The following is a 16,433-nucleotide window of genomic DNA, read 5'->3' as shown; positions in this document are numbered from 1 at the left end:
TAATGCACGCAGTTCTTTTTGGGGGTCGGATTGAGTAGATCCCCGTGGAAGAGAATTGGAAAAGTTCCTATTAAATTCTGATATCATTATCTTAAATTAAGGTTCAGGAACGTTTTTCAGTGTTAGAGATGGATCGATGTCCTGTATAGATTTAGCACTTATAACTGCATCGATAGCACTGACGTACTCAAGTTTTAGAAGATTTTCATGGCGTTCATTTTCCGTTTCAAATTGTAACTGGCGTAACAAGGAAAATATATCCCATCTCCGAAAGATGGATGTTTGATAAGGCAGATTCGACGAGCTTCAGGGCTAGTACGATACTCGCCGAAACAACTGGAGTTATCGAAGCCGATATCGATGCTATAACTAACACCGTATTTGATTCGGAATAAAATATGTTCCCAGAAAATCCAAGAAACTCAAGAAGCGAACCGTTCCGTGGTGGAGCGATGAAATAAGTGAAGCTATTAAAATAAAGAAAACAGCATATAATTCTTTTAAGAAACGTCCAACACTAGAAAATCTACTTGCCTTAAAAAAATACAGAGAATATGTAAAAAGACTTATGATAGACGCGAAAAAACATTCCTAGCAGCAATACGTGTCATCCATTAATAGAAATACAACAGCGTCAGACGTTTGGAAGAAAGTGAGGGCGATTTTTGGGCGCACAAATTTTACTTCCATGACTAGTTTTCAATATGAAGATGAAATTAGAGATACTCCAAACGAAATTGCAGAGTTACTGCCAATCATTTCGAAAAAGCCAGCAAATACAGCTAACTACGATGAATGGTTTAGGACAAAAAACAGAACTTGAGGGTCTACTAAATTTCAGAACTGCAATAAATTATTGCAGTACCTTTCAAAATAGAAGAACTATAGAACTGAAAGCGTTGGAGAAAGCCGACAACACAACTGCTGGTCCGGATGAAATTCATTATGATATAATCAGGCAGCTGAATACCACTGCAAAACGTAGATTGTTAGAACTATATAATCAGATATGGCAGGATGGAATGTACCCACAGTAGTGGGGAAAAGCACATATTGTTTCAGTTCCAAAGAAAGATAAGAATCTAACAGATCCCAATAGTTACCGTCCTATTTTTTTGACTTGCACTATGGGAAAAATATTTGAAAAAATGATAAATAATAGCGTGGTTTGGATTTTAGAAAAATAAAATCTCTTATCGTCATATCAAGCAGGTTTCAGGCAATACCATTCAACTACTGATCAAATGATTAACTTAGAGAAAATAATATATAACTGCTTCATTACAAGAAAACATTGTGTCGGAGTCTTCTTTAACCTGTAGAAGGCATTCGGTATTACCTGGCGTCATGGAATAATGCTTCAATTTCATGAATGGGAAATTCGCGGCAACCTGCCAGTATTACTCAGCAACTATATGAATGAACGTACTTTTCAAGTACGTGTCAACAACGAATATTCAACAGAAAAAAAATAGTGGAAAATGGAATACCACAAGGCTAGACGTTGAGCGGTACCTTGTTCACGATCGCCATTAATAAACTAATTCCACTCCAGCAGAAATCAGCAAAAGTGTCTATGTCGATAAACTGGCAATTATATATGCCAACAAAACCACAGCTATGGTGAAGTACTTATTGTGCAACATGCGATAAATGCTCTCAGTGAAGTTTCGAGGTTTCAAATGGTTTCAAATTTTCACCACAGAAAAAGTTCTGTGTACACTTCTGTAAAAAAGGAATTCCTCACCGAAATCCTGTTTTGACCATCCAATAGAATACGAGGATAATGTGCGATTTTTAGGTATATTACTAGATAAATCCCTTACATGGGGATTACATGAACACTTCCATGAAAATCTTCTAAAACTTGAAAAGAGTAAAAAATCAAACATATCAGCCAGCCGATCATGCACATTATGCCTGCTAATACATTTTTCCAAAGGAGTCAACCTGCTGTCATTAAACCATTAGGTGACCACAGGAGAAACATTAGGCACATTTATTCGAATGGCAGAGGACCGTAAGCTATGGCAGGAGATTGTCAATGGGATATGAAATGGGTCACCAGCTCTCAGACATGAGAGGAGGGATCACTGATAATGATTTATCCTTTTAGGCGCCTTGATTTAGAAGCCTTTGATGAATATGTTTGGGTGAAAGAACGTTTGCGTCGAGGGGTTAATCTTCTTCTTGGAAACCACTAATTTGGACCTGATATAAAGCCTGAAATCATGTCTGAGTATTTTAGTGGCTAAATGGATAAAATCGCCATTAGTTATAATAATGTCAATGTCCAGTTGGCGGTGACCATCTTATTTTTCCAGATCTGCCGCATGGTACACTCTCAATAAATACCTCTGTTAGTGAATTTGCACAACTTAATAGTGTTGTTAATTTATTAAATTAACTGCTTCTACTTTTAATAATATTCTTTCTTCAAATTACATGCGATATCATACTCCTTTACATAGACCCAAACCTAAGGGATTTCGTTAAACTTAATTAATTGTCTAAAGAAATAGCAGTTTTTTCGTAGAAAGTATAAAAAACAGGTCGTGTAGTCTATTATCATACATTTTCGTATTTGTGGAAAAAGGCTAAAATTTTGCATAGAAATGATGTCTTGAGAAGGGCTGCTAACTGCTAATTTTATGAGAAAGTCGGAAAACTTATTTCGTTACGTAAAATCTGCACTGAAGGATTTTGGTGGAGTTCGTCCCCTTAAAGTCGATAATCAGACTACTGTTGACACAGAAGATTTTTGCGAAGTATTCAAAAGAAATTTTTCACCGATTTATTAGCCTTGTCCAGAGATGTTTGGAAAATGGATTTTGGGTCGCTTTTCGATGACACTACTTTTGATATTCCTATTATAACGACCGAAGATGTTGAATCTTGTTTCAGATAATTCGTCCCCGTACTGCTGCTGGTATTGACAGAGACCCACCGTTTATTATTAAGGGTATTCCTAGTTTAATTACTCCTGTTTTATGTTAGATATACAATTTCAGTCTGCGCTGTCTAGTCATTTTCCCAGTTGTTTGGAAGTGTGGGATTGTTTCGTCAGTGCCGAAAAATGGTGATCCTCAATCTGTGTTTAACAGAAATCGTCCGATTACTGTTGTCAGTGTCTATGCCAAAATATTTGGGAGGATGGTTTACCGACACCTTAATGCTTCGCTAGAGAAGACATTTCTTCGAATTAGCACGGTTTCTGTGTAGGTAAATCTATGACGACTATTTTAAGTGATATGATGCTGTTTACTGTTTTAGAAGTGGAATCCCGTAAACAAGTGGTCATTATATATTTCGATTTTAGAAAGCGTTTGACACTGTGCCTCATGATTTACTTCTGTTGAAACTTGGCCGCTGGGATGTTGGTGTGGTTGTGGAGCTAAATTACAAATAGAACATACCATGAGAACGTTTTAGGTACAGTCTCAAATAAGTTTAAGGCTGTATTCGGAGTACCTGAGATTCCAACCTTGGCCCTTTGTTATTTATTCTGTTTATGATATTGGCCTGGATATCTCTTCTAAGGCATTATTATAATTATGTTGACGACTTAAAATCATGGCTAGAGTTAACAGCTATTCTGAACATGAGGTTTCGCAGTCTGGTTATAATATAATTCATAAACGGTCAGTTGATAATAGTACGACGCTTAATTTTGGCAAAACAGCTCTTGTAACCTACTGTAGGAAAACCCTTATGATAAAATATATCTACAGGATTGGTCAGCATTCTATACAAAGCATTTTAGGTATTTTAAATTTTGGGATTTACTTCGATTCAAAGTTTATTTCTAATGAGTATGTAAGTAGGATAATTTCCAAGTCCAGAAGAAATCTTGGTTTGCTTCTTTGGGTTATTCGGTATTTTCATTACGCAAATACCATCTTGTACCTATGTAAGACTATGGTTAGACCTATTCTTTAATATTGTGCTGAACTGTGATGGGACTATTCCTCAAGTAGTAAAGAAACAGAACAGAAGCAACTATTCTATAGGGTGAGTCTTAGTTGGAAAACTGCAAGGATGAGTGCTGTTTCTGGAAGATGCAGTTGCTCAAAGTCAGGTGTAGTGTGCTGTTCTTGGGGGTTATTGAATGTGATTTGAGAAATGTAAGCTTACGAGTACCTTTAGTTTGATCTAGTAGGCACTTTCTGTTTAAATAATTTAATGACAGCAGGTTGACTCCTTTGGAAAAATGTATTAACAGGCTTAATGTGCATGGTTGGCTGGCTGATACATTTGATTTTAAATCCAGCAATATAATGAATATATTTGAAAACGTTTTCTTACTGGCATCTCATTTGTTGTTAGTGATTTGCATGTTAGTGTTTTTAGTGAGTTTGATCTGCTGCATTAGAAAGTTATTTTGTAGTTTAGATTTTATCTATATTCTGTTAAGTGTTCTGACGTTTCCGTGTTTTATACATTCCCTGATAGGACTACATGAGGACTGATGAGCTACACCAAGGTTTTCTTTACTGTTCTATACACTTTCTTCATGTTAGAGTAGGTCCTTCCCTGTTAACGTTTCTTCATGTAGGTTGGGGTGGCTGTAATTGGAGATGTGGAGCCACAGAATTATTGTTATTGTATTAATAATAATAATAATAAAAAATCAAGGATATACTCATATTTTTAATGTAATAAAATTTTTTTTGATGTTATTGAAAACGAAAACTGAAGTCAGTTTAAGGACCAACAGATGTCTCTGTAAAATGTGTTGTTTTATTATCTAGTAAGATGGTTCATTTATTAGTACTGATAATAAAATAAAATAGAGACTTTAAAAAATATGCAAATGTAATGTAAAATAGTTCTTTGCTGTAAGTAATTCTTTATTTAACAATGGAATCGGTCATTTCCACTCATTAGCTCTAGCTAAATATATGTATGCATGATATAGTGAATTACATCACTAAAGATTCAGTCCTTTAAGACGGTTAATTAACATAAATAACTGTACTGAATATAATGGTGGATGATGAATAAAATAATAAAAGTATTTTATGTCTATTTCTTTCTAAAAGGAAAGACCAATCAATGTTGTCCTTTTTATAAATTATCATTTTTATTGATGTGTCTCTTACCCTTATACTCACTATTTTTAGTATTTCTACAGGATGAAGAATTTTTAACAATCATAAATTTACCTCAGAATGACGTGGGCAATAAGGTTAGCGTGATCTTTATAACCAACGGTTGTCTGATTAACCATTATGAGACATTAAAATTTTTGTGTTGGTTTCACAAAACCAACACAGGAGTGTAATGTGAGTGTAATGTAAACATTACACTCAGTTGATATATGAGTGTACAAAAAAAAGAAACAAAAAAATGTCGGGGTTTTAATTTGTTATATCTCTTGGATGAGGTATATGGTGTTCCTCGAAGTTAAATTCTTTCTATGTAATATCTGGAAGGTAAATATAAGGGCCGTTCTTTTTCGGTGAAGAAGCGTAACAGGAGTTACTTATTTGGATTTGCTGCGATACATGGCTCTTTCTTCAACTGTAAGATAGACCAGAGAATTTTATTTGGCAACTGGATTGTGAGCCTTCTCAGTGGTTTAACTGTTCGGGATCGGTTGGATGACGTTTTCTCCAACCGCTGGATCGGTCAGCATGGATCCGATGACACAGCTTGTTTGCGATGGCCTCTAAAGTCACCTGACTGACCCAATGTGATTTTTCTTTGGGGTTTTATAAAGGATCTTGTGTATGTGCCTCCACTATCTTGTGATCTATCTGAATTGAAGCTCAAGATTGAAACAGCTGTCGCTTCCATTACTCCAGACATGCTGGTTAAAGTGTGGGACAAACTCTTCCACCGGCTGGATATGCACCGCGTAATAGAATGCACACATTGAGTACTTACGTAATAAAAAACTTTAGAGTTACGTTTTCATTTTATTTGTGATTTATTACTGTAAGTCAAAGAGATATTAGATAGCTTTAAAACCCGACATTATTTTTTGTACACCGTATATGAAAGCTGAACTTACTGAAATTAATAATTAATTCACTTTAGAAAGTAAATCTTAATTTCATATTATTGTGCATTTGGAGTGACTATTAATAAAATGCTATCAACACCAATCAATAGCATTATCAGCCACCTCTTGTTTCTTTGGTAATACCAAGCTGAGGCTGGTGTTATCAAAATTCTCGGCCAGACAAAGAGATGGCGTAAATATGAATAAACGACTATGGTATTTCTTAAGTATTACCTTTAGATAGGGTGCTGCGAAGTCTCAAAATGTCGTTTAGCTGATTGTTTGTGGCGACCGAGTAAAGCAAACAAGTTTTGATATTTTCGCAGCTGATGAGCTGTGCGTCTGCGGGGAGGTCTAGTCAAACGAATATGTAATGTTCGACTGCCCAGCTCTTGCAGGGGCTAGAACTCAGGCCACCCTGGAACTTAAGAGGTGAAGGGGGAAATTGGCCACTCATAAGCGGCGAGTCAATATGGCGTGAGCCTTATTGTCGGACCGCGTGGGCGTTTCTTGATGCCGTTGCTTTGTTCAACCGTCATCAGTAGTTTATTTAAGTGAAAAATTCCTATTTCGCTGCTGTGGGAAGCTACCCAAGAATTATGGCTGGTCACCAGTCAACTAACGCTCCAAGCGCTTTTATATGGTGGACGTACTTACTGGCATTCAGCGACCTAGGGTTAGCAGCGAATTGCTGTCTTTACGATATAAATTTATTTATTGAAGTCATATATATTTTTAGCAGTTGACGAGGTGCACGTACCCATTTTAGTTATATATGACAAGTGAGCGGTTGGGACACGTAAGCCGGTGGTGTATGGCGCTGCGCTTAGTCCGCTCATGCTGTTAGGAAAGCTCTAGGAGCTATTTAGGACACTGGGCGCTAAACTGTTTCGGGGCCCAGTAGCCGTTTGTGGCACAGACATTCGGTCTTATGCTTTAGGATGACCGAATGGGGTTGTGGCAGGAGAAATGCCAAGCAAACCAACTGCAGCAACTAAAAAAACAAGTTAAAGAAAGATTATTAAATGGAATTCAGAAATTATAAGGTCAGTGAGGTTATAGATAATGTCCTTATTTTCTCTTGTAAATACTGCATAAGGATATTTATATAAATACTGCATAAAATGCTGTTATAAGTGCTACATAAAATCATTAAATTTATTAAGAATAACACTTACCATCAACAACAACCTTATGAATTAAGTCAATTACATAATCCTTGCTCATATCTTTTTGTGCCTTAAATGGGCAAGCAATCCTTGACGAACGACCTATTTTGTATTTTTTAAGCACATAAATAGCTGAAACAAAAATATTCGTTAGAATAAATTATTTTGGTGTCAATTTTTTATTTTGCTACTGAGAAAATTTTTATTAATATTTTCAAGCTTGAACAGGAAATGGATAAATTTCTCAAATATACATATTTCTCTCTACTTAATTCTTGTAAGTACAATTAATTAGAATTAACAACAATTAATTAGAATTGTTGTAGAAATTAAAAATTCGTTAATGACTGCTTAATCGTAGGTTACTACATAATAATGATATATTAATTCTGTAGGAATATTACAAATACTAACTACTTTGCGCTTTAATTAATAGCAAATAGATTCTTTTTTGAGAAAAAAAGGTAAAGTCATTTTCCCAAAATTTTGGTATTATTTTGCCTTATATTGATCTGTAATATTAATAATAATAATAATAATAATAATAATAATAATAATAATGATGCCCTTTTTTTTTTTATATTTTTTTTTCCCAACTCTCCCCGACCGGATATCCAATTAAGTATACTCAGTCGGGGAGAGTGTCCTTTTACTCTCAAAGGAGGCGTCCCCCACCCGCCGGCTATACGTCCGGCACGGCAGGTTGGCCTCCCCGGTCTCGGATCTTTTGTTTTACATTGCCTGCCTCTAATCCCCCGCTTTAGAGCCAAGGTCCGGCTATGCCGTCCCCCAGCGCCTTAGCAGGGAACCGGGACTCGGTCTTTACGCTTTTGGCCTCTAATCGACAGCGCCGACCCCACAAAGAGCCTAGGCTCCCGCAGGGACGACCCCGCCGACCGGGACTTGGTCTTTTATTTTAACCCAAACTCAAACTCCCCTGGAGTTCACCTCCTTCTCAGGTACCCGCACACCAAGGCGTACAGGCCCTCCATGGAGTGACTGTCCGCCCTACCCTACTGTTTATACTCCCATTCTTCTGTCTTCATCCTCTTTGGCCCGCAGGACCTCCCCGGCGAACCTGCGGAACCATTCCCAGTTCTCATTGTTGTACCCCAACCAGTTTATGAGATTTTCTGGTGTAAGACCATTAATTACTATTTGACCTAATAATAATGCCCTGAGGTAGGTAATCCCCACGTCCGGAACACAACATCTACGTTCCACGTCCAGGGCGGCAACAGCTGTACATACGTACATTACATATAGCTGGCTAACGGGGTTCCGAGTGTTGTTCTAGGATATGCTTATTTTTCGGCCGAATTTCATCTACAGGCCGAATGTTAGGACTGGATTTCGCGGCCACCTGCAGATACGAAATTCTTAATGATTATGGAAATGGATTGATACTACCTTTAGAGCTGGCGATGTGGCGGCCACGGTCAAAGTTATTTGCAGGTGTAACGGAGACCTTTCGCTGTCCACATGCCCTCCGCGATGGCAAGCATGTAGTTAAGGTGCCCAAGTTGTTCGGGGCATGGGAGCCCTGAAAGCCTCGGTGTGTAAGGGCCTGGAGTCAGTGCAGAGACTGCGCATCCGCTCTCTGCCAGGACATATGCCGGTTCCACCGGAGTACCGGAACGGACCTCCAGGGTTGGTAGCCCTGGAGTGGGGGTGTACCCCGGCGGCTAGCCTTACTACAGAAGGGATTAACCGTTCATGCAAACTGAACAACCAAACGTGGCAGAGGGTTCACGTAAACACCCTCGTCTAGAACCGGCCGTTTCGCCTGAGGCAAAATGGAGAAAGAGTGCAGAATCACGAAGGATTGAGATTGATGCTAGAAAAAGCTTGCAAAAAGCTTTTTTTAAGAGTAGTAATGTACCGAAACCCAAATATTTGGTCATTACAAAGGAGGATGGACATTTCTCGAGGATGAGTCCTTTTCTCATTGATCGGGAAATTACTAAATGCAATGAGGTGCTTTAAGTGCCAACGCTTCGGCCACACCGCTCTTAGATGTGAAAGACCGCAAATATGCATGTGCGGTGAAGAGGTGCATGAAGGAGAGCTGTGCAAAGAGCCTCCTACATGTATCAACTGTAAAGGAGCACATTCTTGTAGATCAAGGAACTGTCCTGTCTACAAAGATGAAGTAGCTGTGCAGGAAGTAAAAACCCTGAAAAAGGTCAGCTACATGGTGTTGAATGCTCCATATATGTAAATGGAGAAGCCCATTTTTGGAAACTGCAGATGTAGCCAGTGTCTACACGGCAGAACTTACTGCAATTCAGCAAGCTCTTCGCTACACTGAACACTATTGCGAAGAGAGAGTGCTAATATGTTCCGATTCTTTAAGTGCACTTGTCGCAACTCGGAACAAGAACATTAAGGATGTCCTAATTGCAAACATCCTGTCCATTTTATACGTTCTTAATCAACGAGGACAGCGATGCGTATTTGTATGGACTCCAGGGCATGCTGGTATTACAGGTAATGAGAGCGCAGACGAAGCTGCCAGAAAGGCAACAGTCTGCGATGATTTGGATGCATTTCCTGTAAGAGTGGCAGATGTTAAAAAACGTCTAACAAACATAGTAAAAAACAAGTGGAATGCTGAATGGAGGAGTTTAAATACAAAATTAAACTCAGTGAAAACTTCTCCATATAAATGGAAAAGCGACTTTAAGTTGACTCGCCGTGAACAAGTAGCTGTGACCAGACTCAGAATCGGTCACACGCGATTGACAAATTCATATTTGTTAACCGGCGAAGAGAGACCAATGTGCGGTGTTTGCAATAAAATACAATTAAGCATCTAATAGAAGAGTGTACAATATATAAGGACCTCAGAAAGAGGTTCCGTCTAAGAAATGACATTACTGCTGATCTGGATAATGGAAATGAAGAAAAGATAGTTGCTTATTTACACGCCAGTGGACTTGTTAGAAGTCTGTAAAAGTTGGAAATGTTTAAAGCTGTGTTAAAGAATCTCTAAGAGGAATTCTTCATGTATATGGGAGTCTCGAAGCGTGGCACGTGTAGTGACGGGAGGTAGCCCTCTTGCCTAGGCCATCCTGGCTCGTCTGGTTTCAAGAGCAGTGAGTCGGGGTGTGTCCAATGATGGCATGGGGGACCCTCAAGGGTGGACTGAGGGCGCGAGGCTATGGGTAAGCGCAATGGATGCCTGTAGCCTGTTTATAAGGAGTCAACTGCCACGGGATCCTGGCGTGACTAATATACTGCTTCACGGCGGTTCTGTTCGCCCCGAGGGTGCTTAAACAAATTAATAAACGAGCCAGGTAGAATAATGATATGGTATGGTATTGTATAGACATATATTTTTAATTTCATGTTCATTGAGATTTTTATCTCAATTTTTAATATCGGGGCCCTTTACACCCCGTAAGTGTTGTGTTTGTCTTTGTTGTTTTTGTCTTAATGTATTTTGTGAAGTTTGTGCTTTTAAATAAAATGTAAGGGCTCTTTACACCCTTACATATGACGATCCAGATGGTGATACTAATTTCTTTTAAAGAATGTGACGAAGGCTAATGACCCTAGTAGTTGATGCCCGTAAAAACAAGCGAAAAAAAAATTATTTAATTTATTTGTTTGTATTATTTGTGCAATAGGACAGCTACCTATAGCCTTTGTATATTACACAACAGTACATAAAAAAAAATACATTAAATATAAATTAAAAATTTCAATTTAAATTAAAAATACAAAATTTAATCATTAGTTCATAATAATTATTAGTCATTAGTTCATAATCATAGTTCATATAATCATTAGTTCATAAAAATAAGAGTAATACTGGTGTTTTAATTATGTTACACAATTATATTATTATATGTCTTTACATAAATACAAGATTACAGATAAACATGTACACATAATTAAAAATACACATAATTCAGGAAACAAATTTAAATAATATAGTTTAATAACAATAATAATAATAGTTATAAATTCAAAAATTTACATCTTATCTCCTTCATCCAATTACATTTTATTAGAATTTCAGTTACTTATACAACACTGTCAATATATATATGTGCAGGAAAAAATAGACATAAAAGAAATTTACATCATTGTCATACAATATTAATTGATTTTAATTATTAAAATATTTATTTATTAATAGAAAATTGTTTTAATTTATATAACTTAACTATGGTCAAGCAGAAGAGGGTTAGTGAAGTTCTGTAGTAATCCAGTATTATGGGTTTATATGCGTTTAATATCTATATCATACCGGAGTAAAACCTACTCAGTTCAAAAACAAAATTCTTCCTCGGTTGGAAAAAGTCTATTTTATCATATTTGTTTACAACAGTTGAAGCGCATCTCTCTGTGGGTGAGATAAGTTGTGTAGAGTATGCAAGAGGACAAAAGTTTCTAATATTGCGTCCGGGTATACGTAACTGGATTTCGTTTTCCGTAGGATTACACCCGTGTAATGCTTTATGGAAAAACAGTAAATCAAAATATTCTCTTCGACATACAAGAGATGGTAAATTGTGTAGTAATTGAAGCTGTTGTTTGCCAAGATGGTCAAGTTTAAATTTGTGAGTCAGCCAAGATAGAAAGTTGTTCTGAATGGATTCAATGTTATTCGATGTACAGTCTCTTCGAAAATTCCAGGTTGAGGTGGAATATTATTCAAACTGGCTTCGAACAAGTGACTTGAAGAGTAAGACACAAGTTCGAGGATCAACAAAAGGTCTCGCAATCCATTTCAAAAGACCAAGATTTCTCTTCGCTCTGCTCACAATCATGTCTGCGTGTTTAGCAAGGTATAGCTTGGAGTCAAGGAGTATGCCTAGATCGGTGATGGAGTTTACAGTATTAATAGGAAAAAAATTTATTGTATAATTATAGAAAGCAATGTTAGTTTTTCGGGAGAACGGAAATGTTTTATTTTTGAGAAATTTAGCGGCATGTGATTTCTCATTGCCCATTGGTAAATATGATTAATATTATGTTGTAACATTAGGTGATCATGTAAGCTTTTAATCTGGAGACATATTTTAAGGTCATCGGCATACAAACTCAGACCAACAGAGACGGATTCAGTAATATCATTGATAAAAAGTAGAAACAGCAACGGGCCAAGGTTGGAACCCTGTAGAACTCCAGAGATTGCAGAGAATTCTCGTTGGGAAGTGCATTCAGCATACCTAACAGCAAAGATTCAAGTATGAAGAGATCCACTTTACAAGATGCTCACTGAACCCAAATACAGCCAACTTCTTTTGGAGCAGGTAATGAGGCATTTTGTCAAATGCTTTTTGAAAGTCAAAATAAATAGCGTCCACCTGGCCCGAAATTCAACAATAGGACCAATTTTGTCAAGGAAACAATTGAGGTTTGTGGTTGTGGAACGGGACTGCATGAAGCCGTGTTGAGAAGCGGAGATTTTATGTTGGATGTTTTGAGATATATGAGATAGGATTGATTCAAAAATTTTAGAAAAGGAGGATAGGACGGAGATAGGGGCGGAAATTAGAAATATGGGGGACACCAGGCTTGGGAATCGGGGTAACGATCGCCTTTTTCCATAGGCTGGGGAAGGTACCTGATTTCAAGCTCCAGTTGCACAATGAGGCCAGTATAGGAGGGATCACGCTGCTGACGCCTTTAATAATAAATGGTGGTATGCCATCAGGTCCAATGGCTGCCTTGTGATTAATTCCGTTAATGGTGGTTAATACTAAATCGACGCTAACATAGGGTATATCAAGCTCAGCACAGTTATCCGATCTTTGGACGTTGAAGATGTATTCGCTTGTACATCCTCTGGAAAAGACTAAAACACAGATTGAAAGTACTCCCCAAAACGAGTACATAGCACTTGAGGATCGGTGACTGATCCATTATCGATCAGAGGTGCAACTACTCTTTCTGGGTTAGATTTATGTTTTGAGACGTATTTCCAAAACCTTGAAGGCTTGAACGTTAGATCGCTTTCGATGAACTTTGCATGGTTATAATTATCCCGAGAAAGCATCAATTTAACTTTCTTCCGTAGCTCTGAAAACGTGTGATAATCAGAAGTAAGCCTCGTTAATTTAAATCGACGATGTAATACTGTTTTCTTTTTAATCAGCGCTATAAGTTCGGCTGAAAACCAGAACGGAAATTTAGAAGATCGACGACGAGTGATAGGAACATTCTTGGCTACAGCTTTACTGATGACCTGATAGAAATTCGTCACAGCTTCGTCAAGGTTAGGACACAGAAGAACATTGGCCCAATCTGCATTCGTCACGTCTATAAAGAGAGATTTAAAGTCTCCCTTTCTAAAATTATACGTGGGACGATTTGTAACATGATCATGAATGAACGAAAATGATTATTGTGAACGGAGGATGATGTTTATCCGGGTGCACAACACCGTCCGAAGAAAGAGTTGACTAAGTTACATTCGTCAATAGAATAATAAGATCTAGGTTAGTTCCTTGTGTAGAATTATGGTTATAAAATCCTAGGTTCAAAAATTCTACGAGATTGATGTGCTTAGATCGACATTTAGAATAATAATTGCAACCGGAAAGAAAGTGCGATCATTCCAGACCACACCGGGTGTATTGAAGTCACCAGTCATTATTATGTCGTATTTTACGGAATCTGTTTGTAAAATTAAATCATTAAAATAGTGTTCCAAAACAGATGGGTGCACAGATTGTGAAAAATAATGAACACCGTGTATTAGGTTTTTGGATGCAGTTCTTGGTACCTCGATCCAGACCGATTCGGGAGTCATCTCCAGATCCTTGCGTCGAACACATTTAATATTGTCTTTAACAGGGATTAAAGTGCCTCCGCCACGGTCAGCAACGGAAGATTCATAGTTTTTGTCTGAACGAAACACTTTATATGATTCCGGGAAGAAGTTTATATTACTGTGGACGTCCGATAGCCAAGTTTCCGTCAGTGCAATGAAGTCATAATCAAAATCGGTAAAAGGTGCGTAAACCTCGGAAGACTTAGTACGTAGGCCACGAATAATAATAATAATATAAAAGATGATACATTCAATAATAATAATTTCTTTTGAAAAAATTTGTATTTCTTCCCTTAAATTTTGAATGGGATATTTTCTTTGACAGGTTTAAGGTTCATGATATCTCTAGCTTGAAATCTATTATTATACTACGATTATATAAGAGGTTTTTGGTGGATAATCTGATTTGAAGATTTCATTAGTTTTAAGCAAATCTGATGATCTCAATTACGGCCTAAAATGATACTTCATACATTTCTGGTCAGTAATATTTTGAATTTTTAACTTTTATTTTATAAACATTGTTTGAAATACTCATTTCATAATTATTAGTTTTTCTTTTAATTTACTGTTTCTACTTTGTCTACCTCAATGATTGACAATTGAAATGACCTTTTAGTTTTAGATTTTAAGTAAATTTTTTCGTCAATGGTTTTTTATTTTCCTATTTTCAGTTTAAATTGAATAACATTTAAAATTAGAATAATAACATTTTAATGTTATGGTTGTTCTTGAATGTTAACATAAATAAATAAAATTATGAAGGAGTGATTAATACATATTTATTTCTTTAAATTAAGATTTGATGTAATATTATTGTTACATAATAACACAAAGACCTTCCCTACATTAAAAATGTTGGTGTGTTGGTATGTTTGCTGTATGTGCTCAGATTTTTATATTGAATGAAGCGCTACTATCGAGTGGAAAAAATTGAACTAACAACTGTATAATAAATTCTTTTGTGTACTATAAACAGATGTTTTCATGAACATTTATTATACTTATTATCTTTTTAAATTTAAAAATAAAATAAAACTATTGTAGTCATAAGTTTTTTGAAATTGTATAAAAATAAACAAGTATCATGCTTCTTGATAAGAAAGATGCATATTTATAATATGTAAATGTATTAATCCTTTTACTTTATTGTATTTCTGTCACCATGGAAACAGAAACGTAATTATGTATAATTACAATTATTTTTTTATTTAATGAATATCTGTAAAATACATAATATTCTAACAAAAATGAGGATACAAAGGCGTCGGGGGTTCATGGAGCTCCACCCCCTGGCTAGACGGTCAGGCGAAAAAAGTGAGCTCTGACTGGCTAGTAATAAAAAAAAAAGGCTAATGCAGTTTTTATTTAGAAAAAGTTTTCATATCATTGAAATAATTAACTACAAAAATTTTTTGGAAGAACAATTTTCATGCAATTTGAAAGTAAATTGTTAACATTTATAAAAGGGAATCATTTTAAAATGTATCAGACTGTCATTCTATTACATAAAATCATATTCTTACTTACATTCTCCTATTGCACCTATCCATTTTTTTTTTTTTTGTTGATAATTTAACACATCCTTAACTTCCTTGTCCTAAAAAGATGAAAAGTTTCATATTTAAGTGTACAAAATAAGTACATTCATTACTACATAAAGAGTGTTCCAAATGTTATACACAATTTTATCTAAAAAGTTTTTAACTCTAAGAAATATTTTCAATCTCTTTTAAGTTCAATAGGAAGAACATTAAAATTTTAGTTTTTGGAAAGCTTTATTCATAAAACTTATGTAATAAAATTACCAGTTAGCTTATCAAATATTGTAAGGATAATTCATAGTGTCTCCTTATATTGTGTGTACAAGTTCAATAAGAGTACTGCACAAGAATTAGTTTTTTCTTACATTTTAAAAGCATCAGTTTGTAATATCAATTGTAATCTTTCAGTTTTCCTTTCAGATGTGAGTTAAATTTGCTCCTGCTTTGTCTTTTGTAGAGGTATTAATGTAACATCAAATGATGTATGGAGTTAACTTCAAGATTTTAGATTAGATAAATATGGTTTTAATCTGAGAAAAGAATTTAGTATTTCATTTAGCTAAGGGTGTATTTATTTTAAAAAATAAAAAGTTAAAAATTAAAATGAAGTAATAAAGGTTGGAAAAAGAAAATTGTTTTCTAAAACACAAAGCTAACCAATAAGGAGATATTTTCTCGGGTCATATCTACAGTTTTATCATATTAAAAGAAAAAATTAGAATCATAAAAGGTAAAGAAATGTAACTGAATATTTCAAGTTATTTCAGGGAATATGAATAGAGATATATATTTTCAAGAATAAAATGGAGAGTTCATAGAATTGAAAGTAAAGGCAAAGATGGCAGTCAGTTGTAAAAGTTTAATTATTTTAAGAAAAAGAAATGGGAAGTACTAAAAATTATGAAAAATCTACAAGAATAAAG

The 16,433-nt window shown here is 35.8% G+C and overlaps 1 protein-coding gene across 1 annotated transcript in view; it reads right to left on the bottom strand.

The window, feature by feature from the left end:
• LOC142318108 (protein/nucleic acid deglycase DJ-1-like) overlaps positions 1-16,433 on the bottom strand; it is a 49,158-nt gene that overhangs the window by 2,132 nt on the left and 30,593 nt on the right. Inside the window, exons 3-4 of the mRNA XM_075354643.1 lie at positions 15,497-15,566; positions 7,186-7,308 (exon numbers count right to left, since the gene is read on the bottom strand). Of these exons, the coding sequence (XP_075210758.1) occupies positions 7,186-7,308; positions 15,497-15,566 (193 nt within the window). The remainder of the gene's footprint in view (positions 1-7,185; positions 7,309-15,496; positions 15,567-16,433) is intronic.

Source organism: Lycorma delicatula, chromosome 1 (assembly GCF_047948215.1).
Source record: "Lycorma delicatula isolate Av1 chromosome 1, ASM4794821v1, whole genome shotgun sequence".
Classification (NCBI taxonomy): Eukaryota; Metazoa; Arthropoda; class Insecta; order Hemiptera; family Fulgoridae; genus Lycorma; species Lycorma delicatula.
The sequence above is the reverse complement of the archived record's forward strand: the minus strand, read 5'-3'. Positions and strand labels throughout refer to the sequence as shown.